General features: G+C 45.7%; 1 protein-coding gene across 1 annotated transcript in view; it reads right to left on the bottom strand.

The window, feature by feature from the left end:
- The window catches only part of LOC144763941 (fucolectin-like), a 162073-nt gene extending 146163 nt beyond the window's left edge, over positions 1-15910 (bottom strand). Inside the window, exons 1-2 of the mRNA XM_078649986.1 lie at positions 15832-15910; positions 11981-12048 (exon numbers count right to left, since the gene is read on the bottom strand). Coding sequence (XP_078506112.1) covers positions 11981-12048; positions 15832-15854 — 91 coding nt within the window. The 5' untranslated portion in view covers positions 15855-15910. The remainder of the gene's footprint in view (positions 1-11980; positions 12049-15831) is intronic.
- Between the last annotated feature and the right edge of the window lie 1395 nt (positions 15911-17305).

A 17305-nucleotide genomic window follows, 5' to 3' on the forward strand; every position in this document is an offset into this window, starting at 1 on the left:
GGTGCTCCTCATGGGCTCATGAAGACCGTCAGATTGATAGGGATGTCTGTCGGTCTACAGAGGGGTTTAGAGGGTTTAGAAGGTATCAAATGTGTCTGAGATATTGAACATACTTTTCACCACCTTTGCTAGTTGAATAAACATGCTTTTACATACTTACCTTGAAGCATGCCCTCTGCGTTACCCCCCTATTTCCACTGTTTGTGTTGCTTTCCATGCTATTTTCTACATGGCTCATGACCCCTCTGTTCCTTTTTATCACCCACTCCTTCCTCTGTTTCGCTACCCCTACTCCATTCTCTTCCATTGTTTTATAGCTTTCAGGAGATCCTTCATTACATTTCTACTCCGCCTTGCTCCGCCAATGCTTTCCATCCCTCTTCCACCCAGCCCCTCACAGTTCTTCTATCTATGCGTGCTGCTTTCTCTCAACTTCATACATTGATTTCCCACTCATCTGCTGATGCTTTTGGTTGTTTTGTTTCTTAGAACAGTAATTTAAACTTGGAAATAAAATGGCAAAATGTGTGCTGGTACTAATCGTAGCCTATCCTCATGAGGGGAGGGAACCTGCCCCCCACACCCAACTTTTTTGCAGACATAAAACATGTCTTTCAAGCTGAGCAAAGGTCAGTTAGAGAACTACCCGTCAAAGTACCACAGAAGTAGGCTTTATTATAGACACTCTAGCCACAGCAACTGTTCAGCTGCTCCACCTGTCAAATGTCACTTTACAACAGTCCATAGTACCCGCTGGAGGAGTGTTCCATTGTACAGTGAAGGGGAATACCACAGCCAGCCAGCCTGACAGACATTATTTATGTTTAGGTCAGGCAGTCCGGTGGTAGACGTGCTATATTACCAGGTGAATGGCTGCCTGGCTGAAGATATCACAGCTTCTGTGGATGTGACCTCTTCATCCTGCCAAAGCGCTTGTAGGACCCCCTCTTATGATAAGAGGGAGAGTCACTGATAGCCTCCGATCTAGGTGCTTCAGTTTTAAACCCCAAGTGCCCAGGACTGAGTGTTTATCACTGACACTTCATCACAGAGGGGAATAGGGGGAGAAGGTCAGCCTATAAAAAAAGGTGGCAGTCCCAACCATCCTGGAACCTCAGAGGCTTCCCTCCAGGCACCAGAGACGCTGCCAGTAAGTTTTATGTTTTGTAATTTTTGGTGCATGCATGTGTGTATGTGTTAATGTATGTGGTGCAAAAGGGGGTGGTGATGGATGGAGCATCTGAACCAATCAAACACTCAGACCCAGTCAACAGATCTGGGTTTAATCCATCACCGTTCTTTAGCCCACTCTGCCACCCCAGTTAAGACATGGCCACATGCAAATCAATCTGACCCTGTGCCTCATGGGAACAGTCCAGCCGGAACTGCCAAGCCATGCCTTCCCTGGACCGGAAACAAGCTTCCTAGGACTGGTTTCTGGCATTTCAGCCGTCCTCAGCCAGGCTTGCTTGAATCCAGTGGCAAAGTGAGCTAGGGACTCACGACTGAGCATATCCTGCCAACTTATGGCGAACAAAGTGGTGCAAAAGGGGGTGGTGATGGACGGAGCATCTGAACCAATCAAACACTCACACCCAGTCAACAGATCTGGGTTTAATCCATCACCGTTCTTTAGCCCACTCTGCCACCCCAGTTCAGACATGGCCATATGCAAATCAGTCTGACCCTGTTCCTCATGGGAACAGTCCAGCCCGAACTGCCTAGCAATGCCTTCTCTGGACCGGAAACAAGCTTCCTAGGACCGGTTTTTGGCATTTCAGCTGTCTTCAGCCAGGCTTGCTTGAATCCAGTGGCAAAGTGAGCAAGGGACTCACGTCTGAGCATACCCTGCCAACTTATGGCGAACAAAGCGGTGCAAAAGGGAGTGGTGATGGACGGAGCATCTGAACCAATCAAATACTCACACCCAGTCAACAGATCTGGGTTTAATCCATCACTATTCTTTAGCCCACTCTGCTACCCCAGTTCAAACATGGCCATATGCAAATCAGTCTGACCCTGTGCCTCATGGGAACAGTCCAGCCCATGTATTAATGTATGTGCATTTCATGAGTGTGTGTTGTGATTGGATGTGTGTGTGTCCATGGGGGAATGCATGGCTGTGAATGAGTGTGGATGTGTGGTGTGTGCCATGCCCTCTCCCTGCTCGTTATGATGGGTTATGAAATGAACACGTGTTATAATGCCACAATACATGCACACATGCTGGTGGGCAGCTCAGAAAGCTTTTTTTCTTTCGGAAACCCATTTCAAAATTACCACCAATGTAGGTGCATGTGTCATGACATAGCAGTAGCCTTCTAGAAACTGGTTTTCTTATAAAGATAAAGCATTCCTGGATGAGTCCTCATATGAATTTTTTGTTTGTTTAATATTTTTCACTATTCTTTACAAATAAGCTCTGTCATAGTCAGTAGCTTAGGCTTCACATTTTAAAGGCAATACCAGAGCTGGACTGGGAACCAAAACTGGTCCTGGCAAAGAGCTCGGCCGGCCCCCCTAGGAGGCATGGGCATCACACAGGCCCCCGCAGCCCCCGTGGTGGGGGGGGGCTGAAGCTCCAGGGGGCCCTCTCAGCACAGCACCCTGGCTGCAGAGCTCAGAGGGGACACCTCCTCGTGCCTTGCAGGGAGGCCCCCTCAAGGTTCGTTACGCCAGTGCTGTGAGCGGCCAAGCTGTTTGCCAGGACCGGTTTCAGGCGATTTTGTTACAGGGTCCGATTTTGCAGCTGTGCCTCAAAAACGGCCCTGTAACAAAAACAGACCCCAGGGGCCCAAAATTGGCCCCCACCCTAGCAGCCCACCGGGGAAATGCCCGGTGCCCGCTACGGCCAGTCCGGCCCTGGGCAAAACATTTTCGTTTTCCCAGAGCTTGTTGTTCAAAAGCTACTGTTGTAGCAAGCTTTTAAAATGTGTATTTTCGTTTTCAACATTCATTTTGTATGCATATATATATATATATATCTTTTCAGCCTTCTATCCAAGAACCCTTTAATCGGACTATTCAGTCTTTCGCAATTTCTTCTAACCATTGACCAATCCATTCTTTCATTTTTATTTTCACTTCCTTCACCCACCATTCCATTCTAAGATCAACTATCCATTCCATTCATCCTTTGATGATCCCATTGATACATCCATCCATCTACCAACCCACCCATCCTTTCACTCTGCCACACAATTACCCTTTCTCCCATTGGTCCTCTGATGAACTATTCCTTTCAACCTTCTGCCTATTAATTTGTTCACCTTTGCACCCATACTTTGATTCACCCATCCATCCTCTCAGTAATTGATCCTTTCCCCTTTTCCTCCACTGACATCCTCTTTTTGACACATCCATCCTTTCCTACGCCATTCCTTCCATCAGTCTTTTAACTGTTCCCATCTTTCATCCCTCCTGTGAGAAGTTGGCCTGGCATGCAGTCCACTATTCTAGTGGGCACCCTGCACCAGTCCAAACGACCCTTATTGATTGTAGGTTAAAGACAACCTTATTAGAAAGCTATACTAGTGGTAGCTGTGGAGAGCAGCCTTCAGGCTTAGTCTTGAAGGAATTTAAAGCAGCTTGTTTTACCAGTCTATAATCTCGTGAATGACTAAATGAAAAGAGAACCACACCAGGTATATATATATAAAATATATATATTTATTCTAAACACATCCCTCTAGTCTCTTTATGAGGCTACAGGCAAAAGTACATGAGGAAAACTTAATAGCACACTGCAAATTAGCACAATTTTCGTTGAGCCCTAGGGGCATACCAAATCATATATCAATAAAGTGGTATAAGAAACACGACTTGCAAAGATACAAGGCCTAGATCCTTTAGAGCTGCTGGGGCCACCAGGAACCACCCAAGGTAGTGACACAGGGGACCCACTGGGGACACGTGCAGTGTCTAAACACAGCCTTGATTCACCATTATCTTCTGAGGGGAAAGTCGCAGTTGGAATTTCAAAGATAAAGGACACTTAGAAGAGGACTTGGAGCAAACCCCTTTAGAATTAGCAGGTCCTATAGGCAACACCCACAGGAGCACCGGAGTACTGGAGTTACCTCACCCAGGGAAGCCGGGTGCATAGGTGTCTTTTCCTGTCAGGTTTCGTCGTAGTTTTCAATGGCGATCTGCTAAAAAGTGCTGCTGGCGTCCAAGTTGAAAGTGTCAAGAGGGATCCATGCCTGGATCGGACATGTGAACAACCTGAAAGCAGAGGGGACAGAGTCTGGGTCACTTGCCAGTGACCAGGGGCACTATAGTCGAATGCCCACCGATGTCAGGTGATTTCAGGTGAAGAAGGTGAAGCTGGATTCTTCAGCCACAACGTCCCAGAGACGTCAACGAAGGCCAGGAGCTGAATTCGAGCTGTCCCACAAAGGATGTTGAGTGCTGTGGTGTCGGTGCCCGTATTGGACCCAAGAAGCCTTTGCAACAGCAACCCACGTAGAAAGCAGAGATAGGCTTCGGTGCAGACCAGCAAGGTCTGAGCAACTCACCACTTGGTAGAGAGTCTGGGCACATCTGGAGCAACCAGGGAAGCCCAAGGAAAAGTAGGGGACCCACCAGCCAATGGACCAATGATCGCGAAGGAGCCTGAAGCGGAATTGCAAGAAGCAAGCTCATGGAACACTCGTGGAGTGGAGGCCAACAACCTTCAGTGCAGATGATGCTTGGGGCTTGGGCTACAAGTAACTCAAAGCACAACTTTAGGAAAGGTCGGGAAGTTAATGCACTTAGCAAATGTGCACGGTGTCCAGGGTTCCGGTTCCACGTCACTCTTGAGGGCTGCGGGTCTCAGCTTTGCTGGGGACTCGGGTGGGCCTTAGAGAGGTCTGGAAATCCTCTTCCTGGGCTGCATGTATTTCGGAGTCCGGCTGGAGCTTCGAAGATGCAGAACGGCAAATGCTTCATTGGTGCCTGTTTAAACAGGGGTGTCACTCCTTGACCCCAGGGAGATTCTTCTGTCCTCTAATCGTTAGTAGAACGTCAAAGTTCCAGGATTCTGTTTCAGAGTTTCGTCCAGGTGTAATCTAAAGTCATGTTGCCAGGGTTCCCTTACTTATACTAAGGAAAGGGGTTGGACATACCTTGGGGACCAACCTAAGGGAGGGTTTGGAGAGAGGGGTGGTTACACCCATTTCCTTTTTCCAGTTTCATGCCAGAGCAGGGGCTGAGTGCCCCTGCAACCGGTTTGAACTGGGCTATGCACAGGGACACCAAATGTGCCCCCAGTGCAGACATAAAAACACTCTCAGAGTGCACCCACGCAGCCCCAATACACTAAAGAATGTCTGAGAGGTGGGTACACCTCCCTGTGACAGGAAACCTATTATCCAGGCCTCCACTGCCAGAGTTTCGGTCAGCAGCAGGAGACCAGACCCATGTAACCAGTTGCAGGGGCACCCAACCTCTGCTTTGGCGCGAAACTGGACAAAGGAAATGGGAGTAACCACCCCTCTTTCCAAACCACTCTGAAACAGAATCCTGGAACTTCGATGCTCTACTAAGGATTAGAGGACAGAAGATTCACCCTTGGGGTCAAAGAGTGAGTCCCTGTTCAAAGAGGCACCAAAAAAGCATTTGCTAGTCTGCATCTCCAAAGCTCCCGCCAGACTCTGAAGTACCTGCAGCCCCGGAAGAGGATTTCCAGACTTCTCGCAGCCCTCATGAGTGACGTGGAACCAGAACCCTATACACCGTGCACATTTCCTAAGTGCATTAATGTCTTGACCTTTTCTGAAGTTGTGCTTTGGGTTACTTGTAGCCCAAGCCCCGAACATCATCTGCACCGAAGAGTGTGGGCCTACACTCCATGAGTGTTCCGTGAGCCCGCTTCTTGCATTTCCGCTTGAGGCTCCTCCGAAATCCCTGGTCTGTTGACTGGTGGGTCCCGTTGAAGGTAACTACTTTTCCTTGGGCTTCCCTGGTTTCTCCAGACGTGCCCCTGACTCCCTACCAAGTGGTTAGTCGCTCAAACCTTGCTGGTCTGCACCGAAGCCTACCTCTGCTTTCTGCGTGGGTTGCTGTTGCCAAGGCTTGTTGGGTCCAATTCGGGCACCGACAGCGCAGCACTCAACATCCTTTGTGGGACAGCTGGAATGCAGCTCCTGGTCATTGTGGACTTCTCCGGGACCTCATGGCCGAAGAGTCTAGCTTCACCTTCTTCACCTTCTTCTCCCGACATCGGTGGGCATTCGACTATCGTGCCCCTGGTCACTGGCAAGTGACCCAGACTCTGTCCCCTCTGCTTTCAGGTTCTTCACATCTCCGATTCAGGCTTGGATCCCTCAAGACACTTTCCACTTGGACACAAGCAGCGCTTTGCTGCAGATCACCATTGAAAATGACGACGAAACCCGACACGAAAGAACACCTATGCACCCGGCTTCCCTGGGTGAGTTAACTCAAGTACTCCGGTGCTCCCGGGGTGTTGACTCTAGAAACTCCTAGTCCTAAAGGGGTTTGCTCCAAGTCCTCTTCTAAGTGTCCTTTATCTTTGAAATTCCAACCGTGATTTTTCCCATAGTAGTTAAAGGTGATTTGCGGATGTGTTTAGACACTGCACGTGTCCCGAGTGGGGCCCCTGTGTCACTACTTTGGGTGGTCCCTGGTGGCTCCAGCGGTTCTAAAGGCTCTAGGCCTTGTATCTATGCAAGTCATGGTTCTTATACCACTTTCTTGATATATGGTTTGGTACGCCCCTAGGGCTCAAATTATATTGTGCTAATTTACTGTGTGCTATTTAGTTTTCCTCATGTACTTTTGCCTCTAGCCTCATAAAGAGACTAGAGGGATGTATTTAGAATAAATATATATATATTTTATATATAGACCTGGTGTGGTCCTCTTTTCATTTGGTCATTCACATGATTATAGAGTGGTAAAACAAGCTGCTTTACATTCCTTCAAGACTTAGCCTGAAGGCTGCTCTCCACAGCTACCACTAGGATAGCTTTCTAATAAGGTTGTCTTTAACCTAGCATCAATAAGGGTAGTTTGGACTGGTGCAAGGTGCCCACAAGAAATGGACAGCATATGCCAGGCCAACTTCTCACATTGGTGTACAGCGTGTGGGGTTCCAGCTTGCCATTGTTTTTTACCAGATAATCTCACGTGATTGATCAATTGAAAACCACTAAAGGTACATATAATACAAGCTTAAAAACAGTAAGTTCTACTGAACATAGAGGTGTGTGTCAATGGCTTAGCACACCCTTTCTACAACTCAAGAGAGTTAAGTAGTCAACAACTGGAGTAGGTAGGTGCATACACCACACCTCACTAGTAATGTCTTCAGTGCCAGGAACCAGTGTGTCCCTGCCAGATGTCAGTACTTTACAGACATCCAAGTATGACACATTTCCTTTCTCTGAGTTAAGGGCACTGTGTACTGTGAGGAAACTGAAGACAGGCAAAGGTGCCACCACCCAATGCCTCAGAGAGGTATTACTGTTAAATGACCTGAGAAAGGCTTCAGAGCCTGAAAGGGTAGGCAGTGGGTGGGAGCAGGAGAAGAGGAAGAGCCCAGTGGTCCAATGACCACAGGAATCAGATTCTGATGCTGACAGGGGAGGTGACAATGAACTTGACCTGGATAGAGCAGCTCCTACTAGAGATGGAGGCCCAGTGGGGCCCTTCTTTGTCCCCCCAGGAAGAGTTGGAGGTATACAAGAAGGCCTAGATCTCCCTCTGAGGAGTCTAACCATTCTAGTGTATCTATAGGGACTTCTGTCTCTTTTCAAAGGAGGGACACCTCCCAGGAGAATAGAGAGAATCAGATGAGACTACAAGAGGCTCAACTGAGAATAAGGAGACAGCAAGTAGCCGTAGAAAGGGAGTCCCTAGAGCTTGGAAAAGCTGGAAAAAAGATGGGAATAGAGTCCCAGGGTGGCAGCAACTTCCCTAGTGGTAGAGAAAGGTCTCATGACCACAGGAACCTAAACAAGATTGTCCATCCGTAAACAAGATTGTCCCTCCCTACCAGAGTGGGAAAGACATCCACAAATGGATAACTGCACTGGAAAGGGCATGTCAAGTTCAGAAGGTCCCCCAGGAGTAGTGGGCAGCTAACTTGTGGCACTCCTTTGCAGACAAAAGTAGAGATACACTCCTCATTGGAAGAGGATGCTGGTGATTATACAGCCCTGAAGAGTGCTTTGATTTAAGGGTTTGGCCTAACCACTGAGCAATATAGAATAAAGTTCAGAGATACCCAAAAGGCTCAGACTCAGGACTGGTTTGACTTTGTAGATTGTGCTACTAAGGCTCTGGAGGGCTGGTTACTGGGCAGTAAAGTGTGTGATTATACAAGATTATACAATTTGATTATGAGGGAGCAGATCCTTAATAACTGTCAGAATCAGCTGTTGCATCAGCACCTGGTAGACTCTGATCTGACCTCTCCCCAAGAATTGGGAAAGAAGGCAGACAAATGGGTCAGAACCAGAGTGAAGCAGAAGGTACAGAACCAAGGTATTGGCCAGAAGAAGCAAGATCCTAATAAGGGCGGGGAGAAGAGTAAAGACCAGAAGTCTTCACAAGGTCCCCAAAAATCTTCTAATGGTTCCCCGGCTCGGCGGGACTCGGGCTCAAAAATTCCACGGACTCGACAATTCTTGCTCCGGTGCCTACTCGACTCACGGGGTCACACTCTGCGACTCTGGGCAATAGCTTGCTTAATCTCCACTACGGCCCCTCGCGGCGGGATGCCTGGCTTTCACCTTGTGGATACCCTGCCGGGGTATCTCACAGGGGAATACCAGGACGGGTTCCCTAAGCAAGCGCCTTGATGCCTTCGGGTGATACGTGCGCTATATAAGTCGCAATACATTTACATTACATTTACATTTACATGGTAGGGATTGCCAATCTTCCAAAAAGAAAGGCCAAAAGAAACGATGGTGTAAAATCTGTAAGCAGAACACCCACTACACTAGTGAATGCAATAGGCCAAAACACTCAAGTCCAGCCACCATTGCCCCTAAGGCAACTGTTCCCCCTCGATTAGCTCCAGATAGTGGTACTCAGCAGAAGGTTGTAGTAGGATTAACCCTGGGTACTGAGAAGGGCTCAAGCCTAGTCAGAGTTCCAACTCAGGCTGTCCTGATCTTTGATGGAGGCATGGATATGACCTCCTGTCTGAATCCCAGTAACCTGGGCAGATACAGACAGCAGCCTTTGATAAATGGAAGAGAGGCTATGGCCTACAGGGATACAGGGCCAAGTGTCACAATGGTGACACAAGACCTTGTGGACCCTGGACAAATCATACTTGGTGAACTTTACCAAGTGACCAATGCTAGCAATGTCGGGACAAACCATGCCCTGGCAATTGTTAATTTCTCCTGAGGAGGGGTAACTGGCCTCAATAATGTTGTGGTAAGTGCAGACCTTCCTGTAGAATGCTTGCTTGGCAATGATTCAGAAACTTCAGCTCGGTCTGAAGTGGAGTTAAGGACCCATGCAGAAATATTAGGGATCTCTGCACCTGTGTTTGCTGTGACTAGGTCACAGGCCAAAATGTCTAACACTGAACAGGCCCTTGGTTCCGGAATAATGGACCAGGTGCCTCCCAAGAAAAGGAGCAATAGGGTTAAGGCAGTGCCTTCCCCCCTGACTCAGAAGGAAGATCAGTCAGTCTCTTGAGGGAGATGATCTCAGTCCTGAAGAAGGAACTGTCCCAGATGAGCTTGAGCCTGATCAGTTTGAGTTCTTAGGGACAGGGGGCCCTTCCAGGACAGATCTGAGCCAGGAGCAGCTGAACTGCCCTTCTCTTGAACCCCTCAGAAAGCACGCGGCTGCTGAGGCTGCTGGGAATGCTAATGGCACCCATAATGTTTATTGGGATGATGGCCTCCTGTATTGAGAGAGTAGAGACCCCAAGCCTGGTGCAGCCAGGAGGTTGGTTATACCTTTGCAATTCAGGGGCTTCCTATTGACACTAGCCCATGATATTTTTCTAGCAGGACACCTGGGCCAAAACAAGACTTGTGACAGAATTGTCCCTCACCAAGGAGTTTTGTCGCTCCTGTGTCACCTGCCAAGCCACTGGTAAGGCAGGTGGCACCACAAAGGCCCCCCTGATACTACTACTACCTGTTGTTGGGGTTCCCTTTGAGAGAGTGGGGATTGACATTGTTGGTCTAATGGATCCTCAGACAGCACCTGGGCACAGATTTATCCTGGTGGAGGTGGTGGACCATGCCACTAGGTACCCAGAAGCAATTCCCCTTAGGACCACTACAGCACCTGTGTTGGCAAGTGCATCCTAATGCCAATGGCGGAACTGCCGCAACTTCAGCGGTCGGTCCCTGGCTCCCTTGCGCCATCGTAATAGGCCCCTAATTTATTATGTTTAAATGGCCACGTCTGGGGTGCCTCTTGTTCCTGGGTGTTCTTGTAAAGCCTGTTGTGTTTATCTAGGATATGTAGGTTATTATATTTAAATGAGTGATTCTGAGTGACTTGTTGTCTGTGTTTATTGTTGTATAGCTTGGTGAGTATGCCTTGGTTTGAACTGGCTGCTTTGATATTTTAAAGTTATTTTAGATATTCATTCTGAATAGTGCTCAAATGTATTTGAAACCAATAGTGAGGTCAGACTTTGCTGCTGTCACAGAAGTGTTAAAGAGTAAGTATCTGTGCCATCTACGGTCTGCCAGTTTCAATCAGCATGAGGTGGGACTCTCTTATTACTGACATCCCCAGCTTCAGAGATGTCAGGTCATGAAGGACAGACTGCAGGAAACAGCCCCACTTATTGTGGCACACTGCAGAAAGATTGTGGAAAAGCTGGTTAATCTTCCATGAAGGAATGGCTGTCTTCACTACACACATGAACAACCCAGCAGTCGATTAAGAGAGCAGATAAGCCTGGGTATTGTGTTTTTATAAAAAGATTTTTATTGAACAGTTGCAGTACAGTACACTGTGAGTGCTACCCTGGAGATTGTTAGGATGGGCCTTTCAACTCGTTTTCTAACTCTGCTCTGAGTTTTGTTTTGATGAACAATGTTTTGTGTCTTACACCATTTTTATACTGAATTATTAAGCTATTGCTGTAATATTCAGGGTATTGCCTAGATCCAGCGCATACCTAGGCCACATTGTATATTTAAACATGGTGCGCCCATGTCTTCACAACACTCTTCAGAACCACCTGCATAATAATTAGACCAAAACATAAATTTAATTACACCGGAGTAATAGAAGTAATTTTGATAATTCCACATTACTCTTTGATGCAGATTTATCGATTATTATGCAATTACTCCTGCTAGCATAATGATGAGTAATTTGGGGGAGGGGGGGTCGGAATCCTACTGTGAGGGCATTCGTTTACTACTGCATTTAGTGCTATTTCTTAATGCAAAATGCATCCTCGCATCCATTTTCGATACAAGGGTGTATTTTGTGCTAAGCAAATAGTGATAAATGCTGGGAGTAAATTGAGGGCAAATCCTACCTCTAGACCACATTTAGTGAGCGCGAGCAACTGCTCACACGTGCTATTTGTGTTCTGTTGCATTTAGCACTATTTGTATGCACAATATGTATTTGCACTTCTATTTTTGGCGTGAGAAGGCATTTGTGTGCTAAAAAATAGCAGTAAGCGCAGATTGCCACTTCACAAGTTGTTAAATTTAATCTTGCAGAATTCTAAATTAGTTCTGACTGATTATGCCACTCTGAATTACGCAAGTTACGCCCACCCGTAAGAATAATCTTATGTTTAGAAAGGTAACATACATTTGGTCTTTCAGTGTTTAAGACAAGGACCAGCTGCTTCTCAGGAGAGCACTGTGGAGGGGTTCACCATGCAGGGGTAGAAGGCAGTGCTCAAGGGCTTAGACAATGGTCACCTTAACAAAGAACATTAAATTGCAAGATAAAAATGAAACTGCAGGTTCGTACATTGCAAATAAACGTAATAACTTCAAATAATGGATGTTTACATTACCTATGAATGCTGAGCCCATGGAAAGCAGCAGTGTACAGACAAACGCAGTTGCAAGCACAGCTTTCATTCTGCAAAAATAAAAATACATGTTTAACAATTTCGATTTCATTACATTTGGATAGCAAGCAGAAGCCACCTTAGACTTGGGCGAGGCTACTTGAAGGGCGGAATGGGAAGATAAGAGAACCACTCGATAAGCCTCAGTTGCCTGAAACTTTATTTGTTTTCAATTTTTAGTCTCTGCAGGAGTCAGAACGATTTGCAGAGTTTGAGGATCAGCATGTTCCAAGATAACACAGAGCTATAAGAACAAAAAACTATTTACATTTGATGAAAGCAGATTAAAGTAGAAATGCGCCTGTAAATCTCCATTGGCGGAGGGGTGTGTGTCTCCTCATGAGTTTGGAAAGAAAGGTGCTTCTATGTTAATCAGGTCTTTCAATGCATTGTCAACAAGTAGTCCTTGAGTTGTTTTAGTCGCCTCTGTTGTAGGGTGTACTCCTGGTGATGCATAAGCTTACCATCAGACAGAGTTCCTGCTTCTCACAATTCGAGGACGGCCACAATGCTTAATTTTTGGTATAAGTATATGAAGTATTAGCTTCAGGTCTCTAAGTGATACATGTTATGTTATATATACTGCCTGATCCTAAGGGAAGCCATTATAGAGACGCAAGAACATAGGTGCAATGGCCATCTTTTTAGGCCTAGCGTAAGCCAAGACGTTTTCATTTTACTAAAATTATAGTCCTGGCTAATGTCATTGTGAGAGACAAGCATTCTGCTCTTTCACATGGAGGACACCCACCCTCAAAGTAGTTCTTTTCATTGCAGGGACTATTAGGGTTTTACCTTTAGCATAACATTTTTTTTAGCAGTAGCCAATTTTCTTTCAGAGTAGCCAGCAGCTCCTGCAACAATAACGTTTTATAAAAAGCATGACAAACCAAAAAAATATTCTCAAAGCCAAAAGGTTTCATCCAATGCCTGACCCAAAGGCTTTTCCAATGCGTGTTTGTGTTTATAATGAACCGTGCTGCAGAGTGAATGCAAACTTCCCTTCTATTGTAAGACCAGTAAGGAGGAAACGTCAACAGTCAACATGGAAGATCACTGGGGTTTGCAACTACATATCAAAATCTTTTTTGACACGAAGGTTTTAAGGGTTCTTCATCTTCTGAACTCCTGCTCTTCCGGTCTTAAGTCAAGTTAGAGAGTTTCTATGGTAAGGTCAAGGGATTAGGTAGAGGTAAAAGTGTAGGACAAGTCATTGGGTGTGGTGTGATAAAATATATAAACCTAAACATACATATGTACTGGGCTTTTTCAGGCAGCCCTCTTCATCCATTGTTCAGTTGTACGCTCAATCACGTTTCTTCTGCCCACCGTAGGCTACAGCAAGGGTCAGTGGTTCAGCCCACTTGTGCTATTGGTTCCCTCGTGTGAGTGAAGGCGTTCTGCACAAGAATAGTGTAGATCCACCCACGGGAAACTGTCCTGTTTAGTGTCGTCATGAACAGGTGGATCAATGCGTCCCTTTGGAAAAATAATTTGGGGCGTATTTATGAGCCCTTGCTTCACTCTTGCACAGTGACGCACCAGCAGGGTAAAAAATGTGCCATTTTGTATCATATTTTCAAAGTGACGCATCTAGATAGATGCGTCACTTTGTAAACCTCTGCACCGCATTATACCTGTGCCAGGTATAATGTATGTGGGGGGCGTTCTGACGCAAGTAAGCCTTATATAAGTCATGCAGTGAAATCTATGAGATTTCACTGCGTCACTTCTAGGAGGCACATGCGTCAATATCTTACGCCTGCCTCACAGCAGGCATAAGACTGATATAGGCACATTTGAAATGGGACTTGCCCATGTGAAATGACCCATTGATGGAGTTGCGTCTCTTTCGTGACACACTCCAGCAATGCGTCATTTTTGCGCCTACGGATTCGTCAGAAAAACTGACATATCTGTGACTCCTTGCGACATGAATACTGTAAATATGACTCATCCAGCATGTCACAAGGAGGGTGCCATGAAAAGTGACGCATCGCTGTTCTTACAGAGCAATGCATCACTTTTCATAAAGGAGGCCCTATATGTGTAATTTGTTCATTGTGTTTTGTTGAATAATTATGTGAGGGCATGGCAGCTCCCCAAACACTGCTACCAGGCCCTTGCTGGTGCTTGCAGTATGCCACATACCGTGCAAGAACTGTAACCATGACCCATATTTGAATGGGCTTAAAACTATTCAAAGATGGCTGCCAAACCATTTCCATGGGAAAAGGTTGATTGACTTTGAGGGGAGCAGACAGTGGTTCAGTGAACCATTCCATGCTCTCCTTGATCTCTTCTGTGCCTAGAACATTTCGATTTTTAATTCAGCAACTATCCCTTTAAAGGCACAGCTTCTTGAAAAAAAAATTTCAGGCAAGAATGGAGGTCTATTGTTCCTTGCTGACCTCCATCCCCACGCTCACAAGGGATTACATATCATATCCTATCTCATCAATATTAATAATGCAGGTGCTTTTGTGACGTTCTGTAAATATAGATGTTGTGATGTGAGTGATAAGTGTATTAGTGGCTTTGCAAAATACAACCCTGTTTGCAAATCAAGAAACAAGGCGATGGAAGGCTTGGTTAATATCCGCCACTGATGATCAGTCAAACCACATTCCAGAGTATTGTTTTTCACCCGCTGTTCTATTCTAGATAGAGATCTGGTGTACTTAAATCAGTCTTGGACCTGCTGCATTAGGAACAGGCCAGACAGACCGGGTTACTTCCAGATGGGAACACCAACAATCCCAGACCAGTACTTAAATCCCAGCAGTGAGGTGTAGCTTGAGTCCTATTGCACAGTAGGCAAGAACACATTTTCCATTACTCCCAGCAAAAGTCAGGTGGTAATTGTGTGGCTAAATGAAATATCCAGAGGTCATATTACAGAAGATGTCCTGAGGCACAGTTGGCATTCTGCAAGTTTTCGCAGAAGGGCCTGCAACACCACCTTCTGTGTTATGCATCCCAAGCAGGTGTCTCCGTATTGGCATGGAGGCATGGGCCCCATAAATTGTGGAAACACCTTTACCCTTGAGTTGTATTACAGATGCAGGCACAAGAGCAATGGTCCATCTGGTGGCTCATTACTTTATGCCACCAATGAAGTGGTGCCCAGTCAATGCATCCCATTGAAGAAGCCCATCGGTAGGACTTTATGGGGTCCCAGGGATCTTCCCAGTCTCCCTTGTGCTGGGTCCAGTGACGAGCTGCACTCACTTGAGGAGGGTCCCTGTCTCATCCTCAATGTGCTCCTAGTCTCTCTGCATTGAAATACAGAATGGCAGTCCCAACCCTCTTTCACTGCAGCGCTGGACGCAACAGAGGCAAGTGTGGGCCTGCAGTGGGGAGAGCACATTTATATGTAATTTGGCACACTGCTCCTGCCTGCAGTGGCTGTAGAAAATTGTGGGTGCTTCTGGCCCAGACATGGATAGTGTGCCATTTCCCATAAGGCAACCCCGGAAGTTATTGTCATTTTACCACCCTAAAAGTAAATGTCGAACCTACCTCCAGATTTAATACCCAAACCAAATCAGTTCACTAGGTCCATGAGCACCAAGCTTGTTGTTAATAAACATTGTCGTTTCTCACTCCGAGCTACTCTCTTTTCATAAGTGAAACCAATGTCACTATTATATTAGAGATTTCTGCTTCATATTGCTCCAAGAACCCCACACAATTACTGGGGCTTGCAAGATAACTAATAAAAGTATGTAAATGTGGATTATTTTTTACACCTAACTAAAGTCTAATAACTAATAAGCGGGTGGAGTCATTACCTGTATTGATGGAGAAGACGCATCTTCTGCAGATGTCCTTGATTTCTATTCTTCCTTAAACCCTAACACACTAAGCACACTCATTTATATACTCCTTGGTGTCCCACATAGTGCGACATCATATTTGACTTGCCAATGTCCCATCTGTTGTCTATTAATAAAGGTAAAACATTAACAAATACTTTAGAAATAATTTGCCAAGATTAACTTAATGTAGCTATGACTCCTTTACATAAAATGTTTTTTTTCGTCCTGGCAATCAGTCTGATGAATTAAATGCCTAAACAGTGTTGCTCTGAGCAAACAGTCTCAAAAGTACCATCTGTTTGTCACACCAGGAAGAAATATAGCTGACAGGGAAATTACACCTCAGGTAAATATAAAGAAGGAGTCAGAGTAAGAGAAGGTCCTTAAAACGAGAAGAAAAAGAATATCAGATAAAAGATTAGGGGCCAGATGTAGGTAAGTTCCATTTACCGATTCTAAAATACAGAATTTTACCGATTCGGTATTTCAGAATCGGTAAATGGTATGAAGGTAAGTATTCGGTAAAGTTTACCGAATCGGTAATATTCGGTTATTACCGATTCGGTGAATACCGAAACGGTAATTCCCATTCATTCCTAAATACCGATTCAGTAATGGGGGAACACATTCAAGGGTATCAGGGTGTCACATTGACACACTGTTACACCCCTGAATAGTGCATGGGTGCACATGTGGCACATGTCTGCCACATGGCACTTTTGAAAAAGCACAAATTTGTTTTTTCAAAGGTTTTCGATATTTACCACCAACTTTTATTTGGTGGTAAATACAGAATCCTTAACCATACACTGCACTCATTTGAGTGCTCCCTACATTTCAGATTCGGTAATTTACCGATCCGGTATTTTAAGTAATCAGTAATTTACCGATTCCTTAAATTACCGATTCGGTAAATTACCGAATCTGAAATGTAGCCACCTACATCAGAAAAGCCTAATTCCGGTCGGTAACGGCCGAAATTCGGTAATTTCGGCCGTTACCGACCGGAATTAGTCTTCCTACATCTGGCCCTAGATGAGGTGACACAAAACAAAATGAACTAATTGGAAAAACACAGGAATATGCATTATTCATGTGTAAACTGTGAAGCAAGAGTAGCTAAATTATGTGGCTTGTAAAATGGTAGTTATCAGCATGGTATTTTATTAAAAACTAGGGTTCTAGTTCACTAAGTCATTTAGGACCATGAGGAATAGTTCTCCTGTAGCACTAGTTCATATACTTAAAGATTAAGCAGGTTCATAGGCACAGCCCTCCTGGATTTATCTGCCACTGGTCCTAGGGATCGGTCAAGGCCCTTGCGGACCCGACTCCAGTGTCTTTGGGCACCCGTCTCAACTGTATCCCTCTTGCACTCTCTCTCCCTCTGTTCTCTGACTTTTGTGCCACTTTACTCACTCTTTGTTCCGTTTCTCTTGCTCTGTGC

Source organism: Lissotriton helveticus, chromosome 6, assembly GCF_964261635.1.
Source record: "Lissotriton helveticus chromosome 6, aLisHel1.1, whole genome shotgun sequence".
NCBI lineage: Eukaryota > Metazoa > Chordata > Amphibia > Caudata > Salamandridae > Lissotriton > Lissotriton helveticus.